The sequence below is a fragment of the Strigops habroptila genome, chromosome 8 (genome assembly GCF_004027225.2).
Source record: "Strigops habroptila isolate Jane chromosome 8, bStrHab1.2.pri, whole genome shotgun sequence".
In the NCBI taxonomy this organism is placed as follows: Eukaryota; Metazoa; Chordata; class Aves; order Psittaciformes; family Psittacidae; genus Strigops; species Strigops habroptila.
Window position 1 is genome coordinate 38302481 of NC_044284.2, and position 26167 is coordinate 38328647.

At 40.1% G+C, this 26167-nt stretch overlaps 2 protein-coding genes across 9 annotated transcripts in view; one reads left to right on the forward strand and one right to left on the reverse strand.

The window, feature by feature from the left end:
* Nucleotides 1–2302: 2302 nt before the first annotated feature.
* ODR4 (odr-4 GPCR localization factor homolog) lies at nt 2303–21866 on the reverse strand. 4 transcript variants are annotated; one of them, XM_030493522.1, is made up of 14 exons: nt 21726–21866; nt 20195–20329; nt 19636–19764; nt 19158–19253; nt 17926–18032; nt 17218–17254; nt 16946–17086; nt 16250–16345; nt 15654–15719; nt 13820–13948; nt 13089–13179; nt 11296–11481; nt 4427–4519; nt 2303–3258 (listed from the first exon to the last, which is right to left on the reverse strand). In XM_030493522.1, exons 2-14 carry the CDS (start codon nt 20291–20293, stop codon nt 3191–3193), a joined length of 1338 nt encoding a protein of 445 aa, XP_030349382.1. In that variant the 5' UTR covers nt 20294–20329; nt 21726–21866; the 3' UTR covers nt 2303–3190. The 4 variants fall into 4 exon arrangements, with proteins under 4 accessions (XP_030349382.1, XP_030349380.1, XP_030349379.1 ...); XM_030493520.1 differs by having other exon boundaries at nt 21607–21866; XM_030493519.1 differs by having other exon boundaries at nt 21602–21866.
* A 30-nt stretch (nt 21867–21896) lies between these two features.
* The window catches only part of TPR (translocated promoter region, nuclear basket protein), a 40583-nt gene continuing 36312 nt past the window's right edge, over nt 21897–26167 (forward strand). For all 5 annotated transcript variants that reach the window (XM_030493513.1, XM_030493514.1, XM_030493516.1 and 2 more), the window contains exons 1-3: nt 21897–22406; nt 24016–24120; nt 24562–24635. In XM_030493513.1, the coding sequence (XP_030349373.1) occupies nt 22256–22406; nt 24016–24120; nt 24562–24635 (330 nt within the window). In that variant the 5' untranslated portion in view covers nt 21897–22255. The remainder of the gene's footprint in view (nt 22407–24015; nt 24121–24561; nt 24636–26167) is intronic.

Here is a 26167-nt window from a genome sequence, read left to right on the forward strand (position 1 = left end):
AAACATCCAGAGCTCTATGGTCACCTGCTAAGGACATCTACTATACCAACGTGCATCTTTGCTTTCCTTGCTTCATGGCCAACTACATTGCATGCTGTTAAGTAACATCATGCAGTGTCTCTTCTCCACGAGACAAGCCCTGCACAGGAAGTGTTGTGTGTATGCAGGACTAGGGGAGCAGAGAGAGGTGAGGAAAAGTGCAAACGCCACCACAAAGCCCAAGGATCACCAGTGTATCACGCATTTGCAGATCAGCCACTTGCATCTGGTCTGCTCGGACCCACTCTTTCCAGCACATCCAAGCAGAATATAGCTGCCCCTCTCACACTAAGCACCTCAGCCTCTTCCCTCCTGCCCTCAGCATGTTGCCTGTGCTGCCTTTTTTCCCCGTTTCATCTCTCGCCAGCATGTGTTATCTCGCTGCTGTCACTCCCACAACCACGAGGCCACATGCAGATGGATACAGAAATCCTGGAGGAAGAAAACTTGTTCCCCAGGTTTCCTGTGCTGGTTTTCCTGCCCAGGTAATGGGGTGGGGGATGCAGGCAGGAACAACCCCCAGACTTTTAAAGCGCTCAAATGCAAAGGCCGGGAATGCTCGAGCCACTGGGCTGCTTTCGGTCAGAGGCAGTGAATGTTACCGCCTGGCTGCGAGGGGGATAAGGGCCCCCCAGGCCGCAGTTACCGTCTTGGGAGGGTACGAACTGGGCTGTGCGGGGCCGCGCCTCGGAAAGGATCGTTGAGGTGGTGCTGCCGCCCGGCGACAGAAAGTCGGTACTGCAGCCTGGCCGCGGCGATACCGAGGGGCCGTGCCTCTCGCTCGCGGCTGCCGCCCGGTGACCAGAGTGCAGCACTGCAGCACCAGCTGCACGCATGCGCAGTACCGCTCACTGCAGCGCTCGCTACTGCCGCCCGGTGACCAGAACGCGCTCCTGCAGCCCGAGCTCCACGCGGCGGTCTGCCGGTAACGGCAATGCGTTCGTTGTTGCCTCCCGCTAAGGGGACGCCGCCGCCGCCGCCGCCGCCGCCCCGCTTGCGCGCTGCCGACGAAGCGCGGTTCCGCAGCCCCACTTCCGCGAATCCCCCGGGCCCCTCCGGCGCGCCGTCGGCGCCGAGCGCATGCGCGGCACCACTATGGCGGCGGGCTGGGAGAGGGTGCCTTGGTGCTGCGCCAAGCTCCAGCACCTCCCTTGCAGCCTGTCCCGTAGCCTCGGGTCACCCCCAAGCCCTGTCGAGAAGGCGGGGAGCTGGCCCTCGGTGCGCCTCCAGCAGCCCCTGCGCAAGGAGCGTCTCCTGCTGCTTCTTCCGCTCTCCCAGAGGTCGCGCTGAGGGTGGGATTGTCCGTTCTTCCCCTAGGGATGCCCATGGCTGCTCCCGCCTCACGCTTGCATGGGCTGTCAGAGCCTGGCCTCTCGCTCTCCTTGCGGTGTGGTGCCAAAGAGGGACAGGCGGAGCACTGACTGGCTCCAGGCACACTCTGCTTTTTACACCACAGGTGCTAAACAAGAACTATTGGAAGAGTGTTTCATGACAATTTTCTTCCCTGGTGTAAGACATTTAGTATCTCAAAGGTTGTACTTTACTTCTATGGCTGAGTTTCAAGTAACAGGCAACTACAGAATAACCATTTTGTTTTTAACCTCTGAAAGCATATGCATTTCCCACCACCCGAAAAAAGGAAAAAAGAGACCCCGAGAGAGACCCAAGACAAACTTCATCCCATTACTTTCCTGCCCCTCCTTGTAACAGACTTTAGCAGAGCAATTTTAAACCAATGATACCTGGTTTATATGTTACAAAATCCATCTCATTTTCTGGATAGCACTCAACATCCCCTAGAATCAACTGCTTCAGCATCATGCCATCTTGCCTACTGATTCTACCCATTTGCACAGAATGACACGCTTCTATACAACATGCAGCACCTGGAAACAGCGTCTCCATTACAACATTCGCTTTCCTCTGAGAGGCCCCACTTGACTGACCACAAAAGATCAACATGATGTTCCAAAATACAGTTCCAATACTAAAGGCAGCTCTTTTTCCGAACGTGTAAAAACAATGCACAGATGAGGCAATGGTATTTGAGACACCTTTCATACAGTTGCCTTTTAATAAAAGTATCCCAGTACTTCCTTGATTATGCTTTAGAACCAAAGTGTTTATATTTCTTCTTAGTGTCCCAGTGCCTTTATACAAAGAAAAAAAAAAAAAAAAAAAAAAAGAAATTTACAGTGATATTAAAATGCCCTAAAATCTGGATTTCTTTTCTACTGTAGTTCAGATCCAAGTAAACATCACATTTTATGTAAGAATTACCTTTATTAACCTTACTTGAATTCTTCCCTCCTTCTGTTCGCTTCATAGCAAGTAAACAATAATGTTATCCCTAACATACCCAGGAGAATATCTCATAATGGGAAGTTACCTGTTTGTAGTCTAAAAATCCTGATTAGCAAACAATTTTGACAACTTGCATGCATCTACAAGATAATCCAAAAGGGCTGCCTAGATGTAGCTGAAATAGTTAATATTCCAAGAGAATGATTAAATCAGAACTGGACAGAGAAATCCTCATCAAGAGTCACTGAGCAAAAGACAGTGTATACAAGTCTCAAAAGTTCTATGCATTTCATTGATTTCTGAGTTCTCCGGGTCTTGAACAACAGTATTTACAGTATGACTTAGTCTAGTCTTGAAACTACTAGAAACTGTTTGTATACCTACTATGCTAGTTAACTAATATTATAGAAAACAATGCATATGGTGAAATGCTGGCTACATTAAACCTAATTGTTCCCCAATTAACTTTAATGAGATGAGATTTCTTTAAGCAAAAGAACCCTTAAAGCAAGAATTGCCATACCAGGTAATTATGCTAGTCTTGCCAATAGCCTGAAAAACACCAGTAGCAGCATTTTGCATTAAGAGTAAATAGGAAGAATTTGTTTAAGGGATCTTTCTAGAAAATAACACTATCATTCAGCAACATATTGTAACCATGTGATTCTACTTGATGTAGTAAGTGCATGCTAGCACAAGGTAACTGAATCTATCATTACAATGTATGTTGCACATGTAACTGGTGATATTTAGTCAATAATTCTTAATTACTAATATATTAAACCCAAATGTTTCCATCTTGTAACTGGCCAATACTTCCATTCCACAAAGCTCTGGTTGCTTGAGTTTAATCACTGAAGTAATTGAAAGAGAAGATGGATGCAAAGACTGCAACGGCAGCTGCTATTACCACACCTAAAATAACAAAGGAAATGCATTCAGTGAGTGGCAAGGGCAGCAGTCAAGACAAGCTAGGGTGTGGAGAGCAGGGTCAAGGTGGATGACAGGAGGAGAAACAGCCACCCCAAAAAACTATTTACCACTGCTAAGCCTAAATCTAAAGCTACCATGTCAGCTAATTAAATTATAAAAGTTCCACATGACATTTTTAATCAGAGCAGGATCCTTCCACCTGTAACTATGCTCACTGCATACTTCTGTAGTACCTTGGCTGTGTCCTGGCCCCCAAAATAATGCACTGACTCTGCACTACCGCTTAGTTCTAGGAATCAGACTAGGAAAAACGACAAAAATTTTAAGCTTTAAGAAACAAAAACTATAAAGTTTTTTCTTTAAAACTACATCTACTCTGTCTCTTTGTAGCACAACAGTAATTTTCCTGTTAACATGTTTGTTACTGATGCAGTTGAGAAGATGACACACAAAAAAACCCCAAAGCACCTAAATGATTGTATTCACTGCTACTGCTCCTTAATCTTCCAGTTAGCCTATTCTAAGAATTAATAGAAAACCAAAGTTACTGCTTTGTTGACCAAAGTGTAACTGTCCTTTAATACAAAAAAGACAAAAAACTCAGCAAAGAGAACTGTACTAACTGCAAGCAGATATATGACAGCTGGACCAAGGAGTACCAATGGAGAAACTGTATCTGAAAAAAAGACTGTGGCTGGTGTTCCCTGAATTATCAAGGCTGACAATTAGCACTCAAGCCCATATGTACTTGTCAGCTTCAGATGAAGATTAGTGAGCCACTGGCTGATTTATCGATGCCTACTTGACAAAGCCACTCAACTGTGTTTGATTTGGTTGTTGGTTTTTTGGGGTCTTTAAGTATGGAAGTATAAAAGTGGTAGCTCTCCAAAAAAGAAATAAAGCTACATGAGCCTTTTGTATTGACTTGAAGGCTGAACAAATGCAAACACTGTTTTTGTTCCAACAGTGGGCTGTGTTTTTTTCTGCCCCAGAAACACCCTGCACCTACAATACTGAAATAGGGACTTATTTTAGAAAAGTATTGTATTAATCTCACTTGTCTGCTAATAATGCTGTGGAAGGTAACTGTACAGAAGGGGCCCATTATAGTTTCTGGATTGCAATAGCAAAAATTAGGGAAGTAACATACCCATATTTTGTTGAAGTTTCAGGAGCAATGTTGCTTTTGTCAGTTGTTTCTGTTGTGTGTCATCCACATTGTCAGTAACTGGACAAATACCAACTGCACGGAAAGCAAATAAAGAAGTAAATACCAGGTGAAAAGCTAACAGCTGTGTTTCACATTTGAATTAATACAAAAGGTCAAGAACTTCAGATCAACTTTATAAAATACATTTTTGGTAGAAAAAACCAGCTTATTGCAGTAGAAATCCTACAGTAGGAACAGCATAGTACTGAACTATGTCTGGAAGAGTAAAAATAAAGAGAAAAACACATTTGGGAAGGAGTCCCTCTTCCAAAACTCATTTTCCACATCCTACTTCGAGAGTAACGTATCTAACCCCCTTTACATAATTTGGGAAGAATTTGAGTACTATGAGAGGGAACAACCAAAATGAACCAGGACTTGCCCAGGAGCCAGCAGCTCCTGAGAGGTGAGTAGCTCCAGAGAGGACGCCTTCAACACCAGAGCGAGGGGAAACACAGTGTCCAGGGTAACAGGAAGGGCTTCTGTAGGTATATAGCAAACAAAAGACACACTAGGGATAATGTAGACCCTCTCCAGAAGCTATCGGGAGAACTGGCTACCCTGGATTTGGAGAAGGTTGAGGTTCTCAATGACTTCTTTGCCTCAGTCTTCATTGGCAAATGCTCTGACCACACCACCCAAATCTTGGAAGGCAGATGCAGGGACTGTGAGAATGAAGACCTTAGGCTCACTGTAGGAGAGGATTAGGTTCGAGACCATCTTAGGAACCTGAACCTGCACAAGTCCATGGGACCTGATGAAATCCATCCACAGGTCATGAAGGAACTGGAGAATGAAGTTGCTAAGCCACTGTCCATCATATTTGAAAAATCGTGGCAGTCAGGTGAAGTTCCTCACAACTGGAAGAAGGGTAATATAACCCCCATTTTCAAGAAGGGGAAAATGGAAAACCCAGGGAACTACAGACCAGTCAGTCTCACCTCTGTGCCTGGCAAAATCTTGGAGCAGATTCTCCTGAAAAGCATGCTAAGGCACATGAAAAACAATGAGGTGGTTGGTGACAGCCAACATGGCTTCACTAAGGGGAAATCCTGTCTGACCAAGTTGGTGGCCTTCTATGATGGGGCTACAGAACTGATGGACAGGGGCAGAGCAGTTGACGTCATCTACCTGGACTTGTGCACAGTGTTTGACACTGATCTGCACAACATCCTTGTCTCTAAACTGGAGAGACATCAATTTGATAGATGGACCACTCAGTGGATAAAGACCTGGGTGGCTAGCCGCACGCAAAGAGTTGTGGTCAACGGCTCAATGTCCAACTGGAGACAGGTAATGAGTGGTGTCCCTCAGGGCTCGGTGTTGGGACCAGTCTTGTTCAACATCTTTGTCAGCGACATGGACAGTGGGATTGAGTGCACCCTCAGCAAGTTTGCCTATGACACTAAGTTATGTGGTTTGGTTGACACGCTGGAGGGAAGGGATGCCATCCAGAGGGACCTTGACACTCTTGTGAGGTGGGCCAATGCCAACCTCATGAAGTTCAACCAAGCCAAGTGCAAGGTCCTACACCTGGGTCGGGGCAATCCCAGGCACAGCTACAGGTTGGGCGGAGAAGTGACTCAGAGCAGCCCTGCGGAGAAGGACTTGGGGGTGTTGGTTGATGAGAAGCTTAACATGAGCCGGCTTCAGTGTGCGCTCACAGCCCAGAAAGCCAACCGTATCCTGGGCGGCATCAAAAGAAGCGTGACCAGCAGGTCAAAGGAGGTGATCCTGCTGGTCTGCTCTCGTGAGACCTCACTTGGAGTACTGTGTACAGTTCTGGTGTCCTCAACATAAGAAGGACATGGAGCTGTTGGAGCAAGTCCAGAGGAGGCCACGAGGATAAAGGGGCTGGAGCACCTCCCGTACAAAGACAGGCTGAGAAACTTGGGGTTGTTCAGCCTGGAGAAGAGAAGCTGTGTAGAGAACTCATAGCAGACTTCCAGTATCTGAAGGGGGCCTACGAGGATGTTTGAGAGGGACTCTTCATTAGGGACTGTAGTGGTAGGACAAGGGGTAGCGGGTTCAATCTCAACCAGGGGAAGTTTAGGTTGGATGTAAGGAAGAAGCTCTTTACTGTGAGGGTGGTGAGGCACTGGAACAGGTTGCCCAAGAAAGTTGTGAATGCTCCATCCCTGGCAGTGTTCAAGGCCATGCTGGATGGAGTCCTGGGTGACATGGTCTAGTGTGTGGTGTTCCTGCCCACGGCAGGGGTGTTGGAACTAGATGATCTTAAGGTCCTTTCCAACCCTAACCCTTCTATGATTCTAACCATTAACCAACTTCCAAGATCAAAGTTTTCCCTTCAAAGCCAGAGTTTAGCCACATGCAAAACCCACTGCCACTGCAATAGTGAGCCCAGAGTAATGCCCCTACCCAACAGCCATGCTTTTTTTTTTCAGAACACAGGAATTCCTTGTTGATGATCCCCTAAAAATACACTTTCAGAGTGGGCATAGAAGACACATTCCTCTTTGCAAGTTGTTAAACCCTTAGACTGCTCAACCAAGATGTGAGAGCGCTTGACTATTTCAAGACTGATGTATTCAAACCCAATCTATTTCCTTTCCAAAGATGTCCCTAATCATTTGGTTATATCCAGCTTGTTAGGGGGAAGAAGGAGATTAATCTTGAGTCCTCTCACTGAACTTGTTCATCTGTCCCACAGAGATCAAGCATGCTTTTGACTATACAGTTCAGTGATTCTTGAGAATGGTGGACCAGAGATCTTCAATATGTATTCTTGTTCCCATGATAGTCTGCTAAGGCATCATTTAGTGTCAAAAGTTCTGATTACAATTCAGTAGCTACTATTGCAGACATCTTCTGGACAACTAAACAATAAGAGAAAGTGTTGTGCTATTGCAGTGAGATCTGTATGTCTTTGGAAGGAATAGAATAGGCATGATGAAGTAAGAAAAAAGCCTAACAAGATTGTTCTTGTTCAGAAGAAGAACAAAAAACCACAGCAGGACCAGATACCAAGTTCTAGCAGTCCATGGAATAATGATGTAAATAAAAACAGATCTCCCATTTCCAAAGTAGGGTTTGTCAATCACCTATTTTGGACCTGTCTTTAGCCATTTTTATCTCTGAACCTACTGACTTTGTATAGGATGTACTGCAGCAGAGCAATTAATAACTGTCTGAATCAAAATATAACAGGATAGCAAGATATATATACACATGCATACATATGCGTACACTAACTCCCCCATAGCAGGAGGGTTGGAACTAGGTGATTTTTAAGGTCCTTTCCAACCCAAACCATTCTGATTTTGTGATTAAGCATAAACATTACTTTGAGATCTCTCTGCAAGCTGTACATGCATGTAAAAATAAAAATAAGGACATAACATTTCAATGCAATGGGTGCTTTTTTGGAAAGAAATTATCAAATACCTCTCAAACCCACTGGTCCACAATGAGGCCATAGTTTCATCTTATTTTTAATGTGCAAAGGAAAAAACACACCCTCCTCTGCCTAAAATATGAGCAGAAATCTTCAACTAGAGTAAAGGAATCATTAATTATTGCAAGATAGCTTTAACTAGCACAAGAAGAGCACCACATTCTCTCCAAACTACAATAGAGTTTTCAATTCCCTAAAACAACATACCACTTTTAGAGAAGCTGACCACATTTCTTGGGTCACCTTTGAAGTCTAGATCCAGCAATTTCTTTCTGCTTTAGTTTTGTTGAACAAGTAGGATAGTTTGTGCCCTCTATGTTTCTTTGCACCTTCATAAGAACTGTTGCACTTTTCTGAAGATAAATTTTGAACCTGCACATCAAGACAGCAGCACTCACTTGCTCAGGGAGGTGAAAAAAGAAAGAGGAAAAAGAAAGAAACATCCTAAAGCTACTTAGTTACCAAAGGCATTTATGCCATTAAGTTATGGAACACTTGCATGTGAAGCAGCTGTAGTGTAAATCACAGAAAGAGTTTTCAAAAGCAGATGCTTTCCAGTGCCAATTAGATGAATTCTTAATTTTTCATTAATTCTTCAGTTTGCTAACAAAGATGAGGAAGTGTTTACCACTACTGAAGTCTTAATCACGTTCATCCACTCAGAGTATTTAACATATCACCCCCACTCCCTGCACCAAGGAGAAGCAGGGATTTAGTAAAGCCAATCATAAAAGCAGAGCTTTCAATTGCTTGTAGTAAAGCACTAAATATCTTGAAACTACACTGTCTGGGCTATTTATATCTTTCAATTATAAACAGGTCAGTTTTTACATTCTATTTTCCACGTAACAATTTTAAAGCATGACCCAGTAGTGACCTCACTGGAGAGTTGTATGAGGAGTCAAGAGAATAAAACTATAGGACACAGCAGCAGGGGCTGGACTAAGGAAGCACATAAACCTGACCTTCTCAAAATACCTTTATTTCACATGTTTTGACTAAAAACACTGTAAAAAATAAGTCTTTGCTATACTGATTATATCCTCCTCAAGTGCATATTTCAAAGAGCAACAACAAAAAAATTAATTATTTCAAAAGCCTGCTCATGTTCTGGAATTTTAAACAATTCTTTTCATCAACAAACTTTCCCAGAATTTCACTATCGATAGCATTCGCAGTTTATTCAAGGTTGGTGCCTAAAACCCATGAATCACGATACGAAGATAAAGGCTGATGTCAAAATTCACTACCCACCATTACTAGATATTGACTATTTATTAATAAAGATAGAGCTGAGCTTTGAGAGACAACAAATGCTACACAAATTGGAATGATGCACTGAAAAAGCCTTTGCAGAAGGGAAGCCCCCAAACCCTCAGTGTGTCATGTTTTTTTACTTACAATGCAGAACACTTTTCTTACACAGTTAACAGGTCTCATTTCTAAAACAGCTATTGCGGCATTAATAAAAGTGTATCAATAACTTGTGATTTTAATAAACCACAAGTTATGATGCTATAACAATAATTATCAGAATCGAAGAGTATTGTGCTGATAGCATTATTACTATCATCACTATTAGCAGAACCCATTCTATGGACATACTTTGTGGTTTTCACTGGGACAAGGGCGGTCTCTCATTTTTTCCCAAAATCATTTTTGTATGCTTTTCCCTCTCCTCTGCTATGCACTTATCCTAATTTGCCCCCTTTTTCCCCCCACACACCTAAATCTCTAACCAGCAAGCTACAAGAACACAGAAGCACATTTTACAGACATTTTACATGTATTAGTGGCATCAAATCTTTGTGATGCACTGCTGTAAGTCTAATCACGTTTTCTTCCTAGCTTCAGATCATACATCCTTGTATCAGCAATAAAGCTAAACTGAATCATTCTCTCCCTCCCAAGCTTATCTCCACTGTTACAATATTAACTTGCTTCCCTGAGTTACACTAATTCCTTAAAGCTCAGTAATAATTAGCTTTAAGATTATTAAAGTTACTCTTACAATTCCAAGCAGATTTTTATTGGCCTTCCTGTTTTTCTTGAGGTTCTAGAGCTGTGTTCATCTTTTACTTCTCAAGATAATGAGTCAGATTAACAGCTAACAGGTTTAGTTAAAGCCAGGGGAAAACTGATTAATTTAGAAAGACATAAGAATTTATGGTTAGCTCTGAAATCAAGAAACTCAAAAAACCCAACTAGACAAGTAGGTCAAGCAGAGTATCAGTAATCGCAGTTCACCCTTCACAGCAAGCTTATGGCTACATTTCTCATTTTTTTGTCCCTAAATATCAACACCAAAAAGCGATCACAGTTCTTATCTGAGAATTAGTGTTACTTTTTTCTTTTAAATTATAAAACTGTAACTGCTGCTCATATTCATGTTGACGGGATTAAAAAGGGCAGAAATCTCCTCCATAAGATCACAGGAGTATTATTAGATGCATTTCAATTACAGATTTGACTCCTACACTGAAATTGAAGTCACATGGGGGGAAAAAAATAAGAAAAAAAAAGAAAAAAGCATAACAGGAAATTATATAAACAAATATTCAGGAAAAAGAAGTCAGTAACTAGATTATAGCAAAATATCTCTATTAAAGGAATACAACAGTCTCATAATCAGATCACAAACTTATAAAAAATTCAGTAGAAAAATAAGTGTTCTCAATTTTCCTTCCAGTTTTGGTGAATCACAACTCTTCAGTTTGGGGCATCTGATACATAAGTTTAAACACTCAGAACGAAGAATAGTACTTTGTATTTTTGAAAAAGTTTTAGCATGAGAACTTCCTAAAAGACATATTAGACTATATGTATTTTTTGCTAATAGCATTTTTAAAGTATTTTTTAATTATTGAGTGAAAAAATAGTAGATTTGACTAACCCACTCAACTTCTAACTTATTCTAAGCAGTATAAGAGTTACTCAGCTCTAAAAACATTGAACTACTGAAAAAGTAACCAGAATATAAAGCTTTACAGTTTGGTTTTTTTTACAGTTTACTTGCCAATACAGGAACATATCTTAATTCATTTGCAGAATAAAGTGAGCAAACTTTGTTTAACCATATATTCATGTATACTGCAGTTCATGAGCTGCAACCATGGTTGGACAGATAATGCAGTGAAAGAGCAAAATATCTGAGAGGAGAAAGAGAGGTCTTTTAGAAGCCAATCACAGAAACTAAAAGAACCCTTGCCATTTTTCACAAATATATTTAAACTGTAATTTGAAAGATCCTAAGATTGATATAAACCTTTAGAGCTTGATATGAAGTAAGCAAACTTTAAGCATATCCATATCTGGATAAAACTGGCCTATGTCATTAGTCAACATTTCATAATCCATGATGCAGTCTATCCTGGTTCTCAGATTCTGTATTTACCTGTGTTAATTTCCTCTGCTATATTGATATCTTCAGCTTCTACGGATTGATCCAACATTTCAACAAAACGTTCTTGAATTTCTCCAGTAGCCTCCTCACCAAACCTATAATCACTGAGCATCACACTGGATCCAGCAATAGGGACAAACAGTCTTTGAGGTAAGACATGATATTCCCTCTCAAAATCTAAAAGAAAAGGGAAAAAATACCATCCAAATAAAAGCTCAAGGTTTCCATGTTTCATGCATGGCTTGTTTAGTTGTTACTGTTTTATGAAAGTTTGGGTGCTATTACATTGATTTATGCTCTTACATAAGTCTCTCCAGAAATAACCGAGACCTCCAAAACAGACCATAAAATGTTAAATGGACCTTTTTTTTTAAGTTTAGAACAACTAGCAAGAGAACTCTGGGAAAGGCTGCAGGTAAAATTGTACACAGAACAGCATATGATTTCAACACCATAAAGGATTACGAATACTTGGCTACTATATGACACACTTAAAGCCACAAAGTACAGGTGCCACCTAAAGAGGAAACTGAAAACTGCATGCAAAGGAAAAGTTTAGATTATGCAGTTTGGATAAAGTTGGCTAACACCAAACAAATCATGTTATCCTAAACTAAATAGTAACTCTGAACAGGAATCATTTTTCCTTACACAATCCATCTGTTTTGATTTCTATTTTTAATAAAATCTCTTCCAAAAATAGTATCTTTTAAAAGGTCTTCCTTAATATAAGATCTTCAAATTTATATTTCAATTAACTAGTAATATTTGGTTTAAAACCAAACAAAAAAAGCCCACAAACAAACAAAAAACCCCAACAAAACAACAGGAAGATAACTTGATACCATTACACTAACTAAAAGAAGTTTAAAGAATCATCTAGCATGAGCTAGGAGATCCAGTCTCAGCATATACCCCCTTAGTTTTTAGCATAATCACAACAGGAAGTTTTATTTTCATTAGATCAATTTGCATTGCATTTTTGCCACTGCATGGTGCTCTGTTAAATCCAAGCTAACGCAATACAGTAATTATTCATAGTGCTGAAATAAGATCTACTTATTTAAAAGACACAAAGCCTGTAAAATAATGCTTGATGAAAAGCAGAAGTTCAGGGGGCAGAGATGACACAAATTTTGTATTTGTATAGTTAGTAAAAAAAAAAAAATCATGATACTTGTTCACATCATAATCACCACGTACAACGCCATATTTTATTTAATGGAGATGAACTATTGAACTTCAGAGCTCATGTTCACTAGCAGTTGTAACACAGGTAATATGAAAACATGGAAGGCTATGTCTGACTGGTTCTTTTGATCCTACCAAGGTTTAGCATACTTCAATATTAATAGGAATACCATACAGTGGGGGGGGGGGGGGGAAGGATTAAAATGTGCAAGTTACAGTTAGAATTTCAGTGACAGGAGTTGCAACCTGAATTAAAAAAAAAAAAAAAAAAAAAACAAAACAAAAAACCAAGCAGTGAGAAAGACACTGAAATTGCATTTTGTGGTCATGACATCTGAATACAAAGTTGGTGTGAAAGCTGCGGTGCCAAAGAACATATCTGAACTTGAGTGAAATTCTCCAGATATAAGAAAAAGTCAAGGCTGACAAATAGGAATTGTGCTATTTGCTTGTTATACAGCTCTAACCATAGTGGGACTTCAGTACACCAGCAGAATTCTCTGCAACAACCAAAATTCACTGCAATGGTAAGCCACTAGGGTTTTTTTTGGTTGCATATTTTTGTTTGTTTGTTTGGGTTTTATAACTCATACCTTTTTTGTGAGGTCCTTCATTTATAATCAGATCTTCAAATAGTATTTCACACCTATCACTCAATGTGTTTATTATGTCTCTTTTCAAAGCCTGTAAGGACAAAGCAAAAACATCAGTAATACAAGCCATGTTGAAAAAATAACCACGCTAACCCATGTTGAAAGAATAGTTTTTCCCAGAAAATAAAAACTCTAAAGAGGATTTTTAAAAGACCAATAAAGAGGAACCAACATCAAAAGAATAAAAAAAGAAAACAACAAAACAAAAATTAAAAGCTCAGGAAATTTTTAGTATTGTTAGGATAAGAACTGGCAACTTCTAAACATTACCATTAAAATCAAACAAAAATAATCACAAGGCACTGACTCAATAAGGGGGGAAATCACTGAACAAGTAAATATGTATTTTCCCCTCCACATTTAGAAAAATGTATTCTGTAACTTTTTTTTTTTATTTTAAGAAAATTCTTCAAAGCCTAATGACTTTGACAGTTTGTGCAAAGATTCACCAGAGAACAGCCTTAGGAGGCAGGACATACCTGCTAGAAGTGAAAAAGGAACTGAATCCACAACATTGCACACAGACGGTTTCTAAAACAATCCCTGTGTTCAAGGGGATGAACATTTTGACCCCAGTTTAGACCATGTCATTTTGGCAAAGAAGAAAACATATCATAACTTTCATGTATTTCAGAAAAATGTTCCTGATGAACTAATAACCTTTTCACTACCTGAATAGCTTCTTTAACTTTTGGCTTGTTGTTATGTATGTAGGCTCTGCATTTCACAGCACCTTTGAGATTTATGGAACCACTGCAGACTTGGACTGTAGCTGTTGATCTATGACTTGAACCCTGGGACTGAAAAATAAATGTTGCAGTTTTATCTTGTTACCAAGGTACTTGCAGCAAAAGTAGCAAAAAAAAAAAGAACTAGGAAATTAATAGCATAGCATCATGGAATGGTTGGGGTTGGAAAGGACCTTAAGATCATCTAGTTCCAACCCCTCCTGCCATGGGTAGGGATGCCTCACCCTAGACCATGTTGCCCAAAGTCCTGTCCAACCTGTCCTTGAACACTGCCAGGGATGGAGCATTCACCACTTCTTTGTGCAACCTGCTCCAGTGTCTCACCATCCCCACAGTAAGGAACTTCTTCCTTATATCTAACCTGAACTTCCCCTGTTGAAGTTTGAACCCATCACCCCTTGTCCTATCACTACAGTCCCTGATGAAGAGTCCCCCTCCAGCACTCTTGTAGGCCCCCTTCAGATACTGGAAGGCTGCTAGCATATCTTAAGATGTTTACATATAACTTGTTTTCCCTTATAATTTATAATTTTTTTTTTTTTTTTTTTTGTTTAGGTAAGACGGAAAATATTTCATTTTGTCCATCATGGAAAATTTATCTACTTTTCCAGTCATTCAATTTCTTGCAATTTAAATATTTGTGCCTGTAAGTCTTCTAAAACTTTCTAGGCAAGTGGCTTGTGGTTTATATTAGTACTGCAATCTAGAAATCTTGTTAAGATTACCTTTTTATAAACAATGAAGTTTGTATGTTAATATATAGTCAGCATAACCTACGGTATCCTGAGAGTCATCCCATCAGTCAGTACTAAATTACAAATGAGGTCACATTTACAACTGTGTCAAACTGTTGCCTAGAAATAGTTGACCTAATTACCAAAACGACAAGTTTATGAAGCACTCTAAAACACCTGGAAACACAAAGATGCATAACTTCCATGTGAACTGCATAAACTACTTCTGCCAAAATAAAAAGCTTGCCGAAATAAAAAGCTTTCCTTTCACTGAGGCAATTAGCCATTGGAACAACTTAACAAAAGAAGCTGAGATACTCATCAAATATTTAAAATGGCATTTTAGACATTTCTGAAAGTTTTTGCTAAATACAATTTTAGAGAATCCAGGAACTACCTGAAAAAAATAGGATGGCCTGTGCTGTGCAAGCAGCCTACAAAACAGTGTCTGGATACATATGGACTTTAGGACTTAGACTGGGACACCTAATTCAGGGTTCAAGTCATCATAAGCTATGGTAGAGAGGAAACTCCTGACAGACCTAAGACCTCCAGATTATGATTCAGCTCACAGGATCTATATCTTAATTCAGAACTGGTGATAGAACTTTTGACAAAAGCATTCAAGTAAATGTCCATAAGTAGTCATGGCAAGTTGAAGAGGGTAATTCTGTACTTCAGAATGATGAAAAGTCACCTTAAAATTAATGTATGCAGGAATCCTTCTATTAAATTAATTAGTTTGCAAGACTTCATTTCTATAACCAGTTTTTCAAATCTTCCTTGCAGCTGTACTGTGCAATTCTTAGACAACATGGTTATCACACAAGAATTTCTAAAGACATAAAATATGCAGATCTGTCCACAAACAGTTTCACAGTCAACATCTGTGGGGACAAACCAAAGTCTTAGGATCAAGTAAGCTGTATTTCTAGACAGTAACTCAGAATGTTATTTTACTTTTTTATTCTATTTTATAAGTGAACAGCGAGCCTATACTTTACAAACCACTAAATACTTACCAGCTGTGTCAGGACTTTGACACCAGAAAACTGAGTGCTGGACTGAGTATTTCCTCTTGACTTTTTCTGAGGGAAAAAAATTATTTGTGTCATGAAGCAGAAAAAAACCCCACCAAAACCTCCCTGAATTAAAGTCTCCTCACTATGGTATAAAATGGGCCTTTGTTTATAGCTTTTAAGACGAAAAATGGCACATAGAAAACAGCAATGAGAATATAATTACAAAACTAAAAGAAGAGATGAATGCATCAGCTAAACAAGGTGCTTCCACTGCTTGTTAAACATTTAGACATACATAACTCTTGGAAATCTCATCACCTGCATTCATACCTTACTCATGTTCTTTAATTAGGAGATAGCACATAGAAAAATTTTTAGTCAGACTTCACATGTAATTATTGTGTTCATATTGCCAGAGGAAGAAGAGGCAATCTGCAGCAATGAAGATGGAACACAAGCAGTCCTGCATATTAGTTACCTGAAATAGGCCAATTAGATCAATATTGTACAGAAAATGACCCAGTCAATGCTTTATCACACTGGAGGTTCTAACTACCCATCTATTAGAGTTCAGTTCCTCATTGTTTGGTACGCACCTGCCCCTCCAGTAGTTCTGCATCATCGTCTTTAACTTGTCCATTGATCAGAAAAACACTGTCTTCTATCTGCTTTGCCCATCGATTTAACCCATTCTTTAAAAAAAAGTGAAAACACAAAACTCTTTCAAAGAGGAAGAAATTTCACAAAAATTGGATAGTATCATGCTGAAAATTATAGAAATACACATTTCAACAGTTATTCTGAGAGATTTTTAAAGTGTCTAAAAAAATCTGTCTATATATTTTTACAAAGCTAAATCTTAAAACCAATATATTCAGAATACATCCATCAAGAAACAAGTATTTCAAAATATTGAAGTGATTTGATTTTTTTGAAGAGAGGTATCCAGCCTATGGAAAGTCATATTAAAAGTGCCTCATAACCCTGTTCTAATTGGATGTAACCTCTCACTAAGTGAAGCAGAAGAGACTTTGGTTGGAATACTCATGACAATTGCTAAACAATTTTGAACTAAGGAAACTTGCAAACCTAAGCACAGCAGAAGAAAAGCTATCCACATTTTTATACTATGAATGCTTCACAGTAACCTCAGAGGAGTAACTGCCAAACTTTCTCTGCTGATTAGTCCTACTCCTCTACTCACCCTATTAAAATCTTTTTCTCTCATTTAATTTTCAACAGAGAAAGTAGTGCAGAGACCAACTACAAAACTGGTGCAGCCAGTTACTTACCTTGATATTCTTTTCCAAGTCATGGTTTGGTGAAGTAGCAAGAAGTGGAATGTGAATATTAACATTTACTGTGCAGTGCAAAGCTAACCAGGAAGCAGACAAAGCACTCTGGTATTTCCAATCTGCTGGTTTAGCTGAACTCTAAGAGCAGAAAAAAAAACAATAAAACATTGCTAAAAAACACTGTATAACTCAAAGGGAGATTTTTTTTTTTTTAACATTACTTGTCATGCATTAGAAGCTGTGTATGACATACAGGATGACTAACTTACCTTTGGATCTTGTATATCATAGGTTCGGCAAACTACTCTTTGCTACTTAAAGAAAAAGATCCAGTGAAAAGCAATAAACAGAATAAAAACAATTCACAACTAACTTTGTCCTTTACTTCTTTGTTGAGCTAATTTATGCTCTGAAGAAAGTTCTCATCTTTCATGAGTGTAAAAAAGTGGAAAAACCTTTGACTGTAAACTCCAACTACCATAGTGATGCTGTCCCATGTCTTACAAATATATTAAAATCAATATGTATTCGCATGGACAAACACCTCTCTAAGGAAAAACCTTGCTTGCTCTCCTTATCTTATCTTATTATCAACAGACCCAGCATTCTTCTGCAGCACTAGCACAGATCCCACATGCCTGTTACTTTCCCACTTCCACGTAAGTATCATTGGTAATTGCAAGGTCAAGCAGCTATACAGTATTTTAGATGTTTTCTTCAATTTATGCAAATCAAAACTGCCTGGGGAAGGCATAATTAACACACAGACAAACTTAACAGGAAGAAATCATGGAAATTTTGCAAGGATAAAAGGGTCAATAGTCTTACTCATGGCTAGCCAGAAAACTTCACGATTTTAACATACGTATTTATGCCTGTCTGAACTCAAACAACTTCCTTCTCCTAATTTATCATTTATACAGAAAAGAAGTTGGGAGTAGCAGTCTCCATCAATAAAGCTTGCTCATGAAGGATACTTTTTTGTAGCAGAACAGACTTGAAGACCTGCTCTCTCTGAGACTTCCTCCTCAGCAGGTTTCCAGAGCCGCCTTTTAGTCAAGGACTTTTCCACTGAGAAGATTAGCTAAACATCAAAAAAGTATAGATTTTTCATAGAAATAATGCATTATGCATATAATTATAACAGACTTGTACTAAAGTTCTAAGTCCAAGTGATAACATAATTATGTATAAATGGGAAATACAGCTTACAGGTCATCAAAATGTCATGTTAAAAGATCATTCTACAAAGATTCATAGGCAATTACTCCAAAGTGAGTTGCTTGTGAAATCTTAATCAGCTTCCTTATAAACCAAACCAATCAACACACATTCACGTATTCACCTTGTATGCATTTCTCCTTACCCAAATATTACAGCTTTATGCCTATCAGTTGAGTATTAGAAAAGACAGCTGTGCTAAATAGCTACTAATTAAAAAAAAATAATTCAGCAATCACTGATCACCTGAACACAGCTCACCTTTTTCTGTTGACTACTAGTTTCAGTAATCACAACTGAGATGCAATTGCATTGCACTGCCAAAACTGAATCTTGGACCTTAGCCTTCAAAACCTACTCATGTTTAAATTACTTATCATGTTTATTTATGAAAATGACATATCTACAGAACAGAAACTAAACATGGCACTAGATGCCCCAATACTGTAACAAAAAGGCATTTTAAGTCTATCAGGCAGTAGCATGTTCTGATTAGTTTTTAAATATAACTGTACACACATAAGTCAAAGACCACTAGTTCTATACAACATACTGTTTTTAAAGGAATTGGCTATAGATCTTTCACTATTGTAAGCATCTCTAATGTGAACAATTCATTCAGACAAAAACAGTAAAAGATAACATGGTACCATTACTAACAACTGTGCCACAAGGATTTAGCTTAATAGCTTAGCTTGAAGACGTTTTCCTTAAGCCAGAATGTCCGATTTCAGTAAATACAGTAAGATTTGCTATTACAGTAACAAACATCACAAGAAACGGAAAGTTAGCAAACACAAGCTGCGGTATAGTCCTGTAGGACAGTGATTTCTGAGCTTTCTGTCTCAACACCATACATCAAGCCAGAACATTTGTGCTTTTAGAAATAAAGCAACAAAATAGTCATATATACTGGAGTCGATGATAGAAAATTACTCAGCTACACAACTAAAGATATTCCTGTTTTTCCACCAGGAAGCCTACTTACCTTGCGCAAAGCATTTTGGCTATCTTTTGACAGTTCTGGACTTGTAATAATAAATACACCAAGAACTAATAAGCCTCCAGGAAGCATTCTAGAAACCTTTAAAATCAAAATGAACATTTGTTAATAGGAATCGGAGACCTACCAACCATGTAACTTGATATATAACAAATTTCTAATGAGACAGGTATGCATTGAGAGCAGAAATTAAATAAGGAAGGCTGGTTTTCACTTATAGGTTCCTCTGAAATGTAGGAACACATCTCACATTTTTTTTCTCGCTTCGGTCCTACCAAGTTTCTGTTTCATAATAAACTTTGAAAACAATACAGGTATTTTGGTTTAAAATATCTGTGTCTAGGATGGCTACGCACTTTCAGAAAAAAAAAAAACTGTGATTACATAAGTGGTGAGATAGTTTTTGTCAATCTTACTTCCCTTCTGTTCCTCCCACCCCCTTCATTAACTCATACTGTGCTACCTGACTGGCGTGTGTAGTTATCCATTCTTCATCAATGGATGCCAGATTTGAAGGATTGATATCTTCCTTCTGCTCTTCCTTCGCAGGTGTTCGAACAGCCCGAATTACGTAGTCTTTTTGCGCAGAACACTTCCATAAACATCAATATAAACAAATATACCATGAGGTTGATATAAAGCAAGACTATACTTTATAGTAACTATATGGGCTGCTTTACACTAGGTATTGTTAAACTCTATAGTAATCTGTTACTAAAATAATTCCTTCATAATTTTTCTTTTTTGCCTTTGCCTTAAATCCTTGTTTAGTGACAAGTTTTATCTATGATTTTAATTTCTTTTCTGTGTGTCATATCTTTCACAAAACTATTTTGAAAGACTTGAGTAGTTGGTTGACACTGCAAACTCTCCACAGAAGTCCCTTCTGGTCGTATTACCACCCTCCTGCATTACACAAGCTCAAGGTGATGTTAATAGACTTATCACAGATGATTAAGGCCAAAGGGGGTTCTCCTTTTAATAGGAATGAATGGAACAGACTTCAAATATTACACACTTACCTGCCCTATTAACAGGCCAGTGACATACGGCTGTACTTTTGTGCTGAGGCTTGAAAGATACTGACCAATACCTTCCTCAACAAAGTAAGTTCTACCCATTGCTGCAGGTTTAAGACCAAGTTCTCTAGTTTCAACCTACAAAGCAAATAATGTACAAAGTCAAAGAAAGTATATATACTACACATGGTTACACGAAAATAAAGTCTCACACAAAGATTCTGAATAGATTAATAGTTTTATCTGCCAACAAAGGTTAGTTAAGTAGCTTTATTATTTGCAAGTTTAGTTGTTGTTTTTTTTTTAAAGCATAGATCTATATAATAAAGGAAGAAGTATGCAGCCCTTATTTGAAAGAAAACTATTTTAAGTACCTGCCACTGGAATGATATGGCAAGTCGTGCAACTAAATGCTAGAAAAACATAGAATTGTAGAATTGTTTAGGTTGGAAAAGATCCTTAAGATCACCGAGTCCATCCAACCATAAACCTAACACTGCCAAGTCCACCACTGAACCATGTCCCTTAGTGCCACATCTATACTTCTTTTAAAAACCTCCAGGGATGGTGACTTCACTACTTCCTCGGGCAGCCTGTTCCAGTGCTTGACAACCCTTTTGGTGAAAAAAATTTTTGCTAACATCCAATCTAAACCTCCCCTGGTGCAACCTGAGGCCATCACCTCTTGTTCTATTGATTGTTACTTGGAGAAAAGACCAATCCCCACCTCGCTACAACCTTCTTTCAGGTAAAGAGTAATAAGGTCCCCCCAAGCCTCCTTTTCTCCAGGTTAAACAACCCCAGTTTCCTCAGCCTCCCTTCAAAAGACTTGTGCTCCAGACCCTTCACCAGCCTCACTCTTTCTTTGGACAAGCTCCAGCACCTCAGGGTCTTTCTTGCAGTGAGGGACCCAAAACCAAACACAGTACTTGAGGTGCAGAATATCTCCAAGCAACAATTTCTTGCTGCATTATGTTTCATCTGCAGCCAGAATGTAAAGTGTGTGTTTTTCCATCCACATTTGTCTTTGAAGGACTTGCTAAATTCCACACTTGTATCTAATTATGCCATGCTCAATTTTCATTCAAATTCTTAAGGCATTAAAAGTATGGCATCTGTGGACATGTGGACTATCCAAAAGGCCATCTTTACAGCCCCTCAGCAGCCATATGAATCCAGGACAGAGGGACCACTACAGACATTGCTCCCTTCCATGCAGTCCTATTTTGAAAACTGCCTCATACATCGAAGACTTTCACAAGAAAAATTCACTACAAAAAATCTGAAGCCAAACAGTGAGCAAACAAAGGCCATGCTGAGTCCCCGCAAAGGTGCCTGATGGAGAAAGCTGCACAAGGGATGGCGGAGCTGAAGCTCTGGACCCGGGAGAGGAGGAAGGCTGCCACCCACCTCACCTCAGCCCACGCAGCCGGGCTAAAAGCACCTCTGCACCCGCCTCGCCTGCACTGGAGCCAGGCACAGAGCGCGGCGGCCGCTCCCGCACAGCTCCCCCCGCCTCCCGCGCTCTCCGCACCAGCCTGACGGGCGCGGCCGCCTCCGGGTCCCCAGGCTCGCCCGCCGCGGGCGCCTCCGCCGAGCACTGAGGTGGCCAACGCCGGCGCTACCTGCAGGCGCAGCTCTCAGCCTGGCGCAGGGGGATGACGTCAACCATCCCAGACCCGAGCGCGGGAAAGTAAAGCGCAGAGGCGAGCTCGGCGCCAGCGCCGCCATGCTTTGAGCGGCACAGCAGTAACACCTCCTTCCGCAACTCCCGCGCCCACAGCACGCCTCAGAGGGGCGAGCGGCCTCGGGGGCAGCTTCGACAAGAAGCCGTCGGGCCTCTCGCGTCGACTTTAGCGGTTTTCTTCCGCACACCAACGCAAAGCGCTACCTCACCGGAAGCGGAAGTGCTCGTAGACACGCCGCTTTCTGCCTGGAAAATGACACCGTGATTTGGCGGGGCCCGGCCAGCGCGCTCGCGCATACGGCTCTGTGGCGCCTGCGCTGTTGGGCGCGCCACGGCCGGCGGCGGTGAGGCCGAACAGCGCAGGGGCTGCTTCCAAGATGGCGGCCGTGTTGCAGCAGGTCCTGGAGCGGGCCGAGCTCTCCAAGCTGCCCAAGCTGGTACAGGCGAAGCTGGAGCGCTTCCTCGCCGATCAGCAGAGCGAGATCGATGGGTTGCGAGCCAGGCATGAGCGCTTCAAAGTGGACAGTGGTGAGTCCGAGGAGGGGGAAGCTGGGAGAACAGGGCAGGCCCCGACCCGCTCCATACGGAGGGGACCGCGCTGCCCAAGGGCTGAGCAGTATCTGCGCGTCCCGCTGCTTGGGCAGAGGCAGCGGGCCGGCAGCTCGGCAGCGGACGGGTGGGCTGGGGTCTGGTCGGGTGCCCCTTCCTCCGTCGCGCTTTTAGCGAGTAGCAATGTCTTGGTTCCTTCTGGTGAGAGAAGGGAGGGAGGTAGGGCTGGGGCTCAGGGGTCGTTGTTGGCATCAAAACACGTTCAGGGGATGACGTGGGACCTGTGAGGTGGGTGTGTGCGTCCTCCGGCTGGGAAGGGGCACTGAGGCGGGGGGGGGCGTGTCCGTGAGGGGTCCCTTCAGTTGCGACGTGATGGGGTTTTTTCTCTTTCACTTGGCTAGAAAAGTCAGATTTGTTTTTTTCTTTCGCAAAGGACTGCTCAGGGTTAAAACTATCTTCAGAATAAGCTTAAAGAAGAGCTTTTAATCAGATTTTTAGCAGACATCGATATGCCTCAGTCTGCTTTGGTCATTCTTGTGAAAGAGAAATAGTTGTTTGTTTACCCAGCTCTCAAATAGCTTTACGTTTATACTTTTTCCGATAAATTCCATGTTGAAGACCATAACCTTTCTGTGAAATGCTCCTCATAGAAATCAATGTTTTTACATTAATTCAGAGGTTACTTTGTTACAGATAAATAATAGCAGTAGAGAACTTCAGTAGAAATGGGAGTAGAGTCTAGATGATTGTAAGTGCTGGGCAGGGTTGTGAGTATGAGTTAATGTTGTTGGGTAGGTGATATATTTCTAATGTAAACTTCCACCTTCAAAGTTTCTGTTTCTTTAGTGATGAAAGTCTTGCTAAAGTAAAATAGTAAAGTGTAATATAAATTAAGATATCCTACAGATTTTAGCAGGTTAATCTCTTTCTCATCTTGTGTGGCTGGAAAGGGTGCATTATTTCATATTGAAAGATACGCTAGGAAGTATAAGAAATAAAAACCCCTCAGTACTTCGTTAGAAGCCCACTATACCCAAGAGAGATACTGATTCTTCTTTTACAAAGTATTTTACAGTTAAGCCCTATGATTCAATTACTGTTTCAGATAACCAAAATCTAGATCTGATTTTTTTTTTCCCCAGTGCTATGGGATATGCAGCACAGAGCACAAGAGTTCATTTTAACACGTGTTCATTAAAAATTTTCTAAATCAAATCCCTTGCTACCTAGGTTTATCTGGATTTTATTGTATGTGTATAGAAGTACACTATAGATAAAAAGTTTTATGTCAGTGAGACCAAACGGCATAATTGTGATGATACACCATTCTCTAGCTACATCAAAAATGTTAAAGAACTATTAAAGTTAATTAGGTTGTTATTTTATGGATCGTTTCTGTAAATATATCACTTTCCATGCTAACAAAATGTTATAAACAATGTTAATTTGATGTGAAAATGCATCTTTTTGCCTTCAAAAATATTTTTTTCTTCAAGTTCTACTGTAGTCTTATTTTTAGATGTTTTCTGTATAAATACCATTCTTTATTAAAGATGTTCATTAATAATGAGATAAAAATGTTTTGCAGAACAACAGTACTTTGAAGTAGAAAAGCGCCTGGCTCAAAGTCAGGAGAGGCTTGTAAATGGGACACAAGAATGTCAAACTCTGCGTGAGGAGCTTAAAAAACTTCGTAAGTATAATACACATTCTTAAGATTGGCCAGGATATTCATTCTTTAGTCCAATGTTATGTTGAAATGCTTTAGGTTTTAAATAGGAGTTGAAAATCCATCCAACTACATTTTTTATTTCAGCAAGTAGAGTGATGTTTTGCTTTTGTGTTCAAGTCAGCTTTTCTTTAACAGGATTTTTATTCGAATGGAAAAAAACCCCTTGCTTTCTGTTTTTTGTGGTAATAGTAGTACAGTGGGTTATGTATTGATCTTCACAATAAATGCTTCTGCTCTAAGGATTGCCACAATACTACCTGGTCCATCCATAGCATGGGTTTTTTGAATGTTGTATTTTTAATGTTGTTAAGGGAAATTTTGGCTTATATCACATTTGGAGAGTGAATTCTGTTGTTATATTACCGTGGGGATCTCTCATTACCATATCTTCTTATCCAACAGATGAACAGTTGAAGTTACTGAATGAGAAAAATAAAGAGCTTGAAGCTGCTCAGGATCGTAATGCAGCCATTCAGGTACTGGAAGAACTTGGCGATAAGTTGAAAGACGGGTTCACCTGTCTCATTGCAGCAATGATTGCAATCAATTTCCAAACTGGGTGTATCAATATCAGTAGAAATACATGCTGATGTACATATTTATGTGGCTGTATGTCCGAGAAAATTTTTGGGCTTTTTTAAGGTAAATGCTGGTGTTTTAGCAAACAGAATTACAGGTGAACATATGTCAGAGCAGATGCTTTTATTTCAGTTTGGATAGATTGTTTCATTCTGTCTGAAACATGTTTTGAAGTGACTTTAGTCAAACCTCAAAAATTGGACAAACGTGTAAAGAAGAGTTCTGGGTTTTCCTCCATCTTTTCCCATGCTTTGGCACAGTTGCTTTGTGGTTAAAAGTCATGGGGTTGCAGGATGAGTCACTTCAGCTGACTTATCCAGCAGAACACTAATCTTGGAGCAGGAAGTGAAAACATTACTATTAGACTGATTTGTACACAATGAGAAGACAGATCTGGTTGCTTCCTCAGACGGGCTTACCTGGGCCTGACTGAAGTGGTTTGTATTGGCATGTTAGAAAGCAGAGGCAGTAGTATGATCCAAGATTATTGACTTTTATTTGATTTGGATACTGATATTTTACATGTGTTCATTCATTCCTTGGTTACTCTGTTATCTATTTTTGTAACCAAATAAACCTGTTCCATAGAATCATAGAATACTGGGTTGGAAGAGATCTCAAGGGTCATCTGGTTCAACCTTTCTTGGCAAAAGCACAGTCTAGACAAGGTGGCCCAGCACCCTGTCCAGCTGAATCTTAACAGTATCCAACATTGGGAATCCACCACTTCCCTGGGGAGATTATTCCAATGGCTGATTGAATTTCAGTGGAGTGTCAACTATCAAAGCTGTCTTTCAAAGAATATTAAAATTAGATGCAGTTTTGAACAGTTTCTGTTGCTTGTTTTGGATTTCTTTTAGGCCTTCAGTTTGTTTCATCTGCTTTAAGTTAAACAATTTTCATTCCAATCTTCATTCAAATAGAGCTAGAACCAGAGTGAGTCTTGTGGTAGTCTCAACCTCTCTATGTCAATTGAAAAGCAAAGGCATGAAAACTGCCTATTCGGTATGCTGGTCTTGAACACTGTGTGATGCTTTTCTCATCTTTGCTGGTGGCATGCTCTCGTGCTTTGCTAGTGGCATTTCACATTTAAGCACAAAGGGGCAGCTGGACATCAGTATCGGTGATTTATGGGGAAAAAAACCCACATTAATTGAAATGCTTTGGCTATTAGGCACTAGAAGAAAGAGGTACATTAACCTGCATTTGTTTGAATTACATACCCCAACATGATAGAAAAATGGAAACAGCCATGCTTTCATAGTTTGTGGTTTAGACTGGTTCAGCTGCCCACTATAAAAGCCTTTTATCCCATTTTTCAGTGGCTGGGGTAACTTACTATGGTTTAGCGTGCTTCTCTGTGATGGTAAGTGTGAATAGTGACTATAAACTGTTAGTGAAAGCTGATCATGTTTTTTATTGCTCTCTG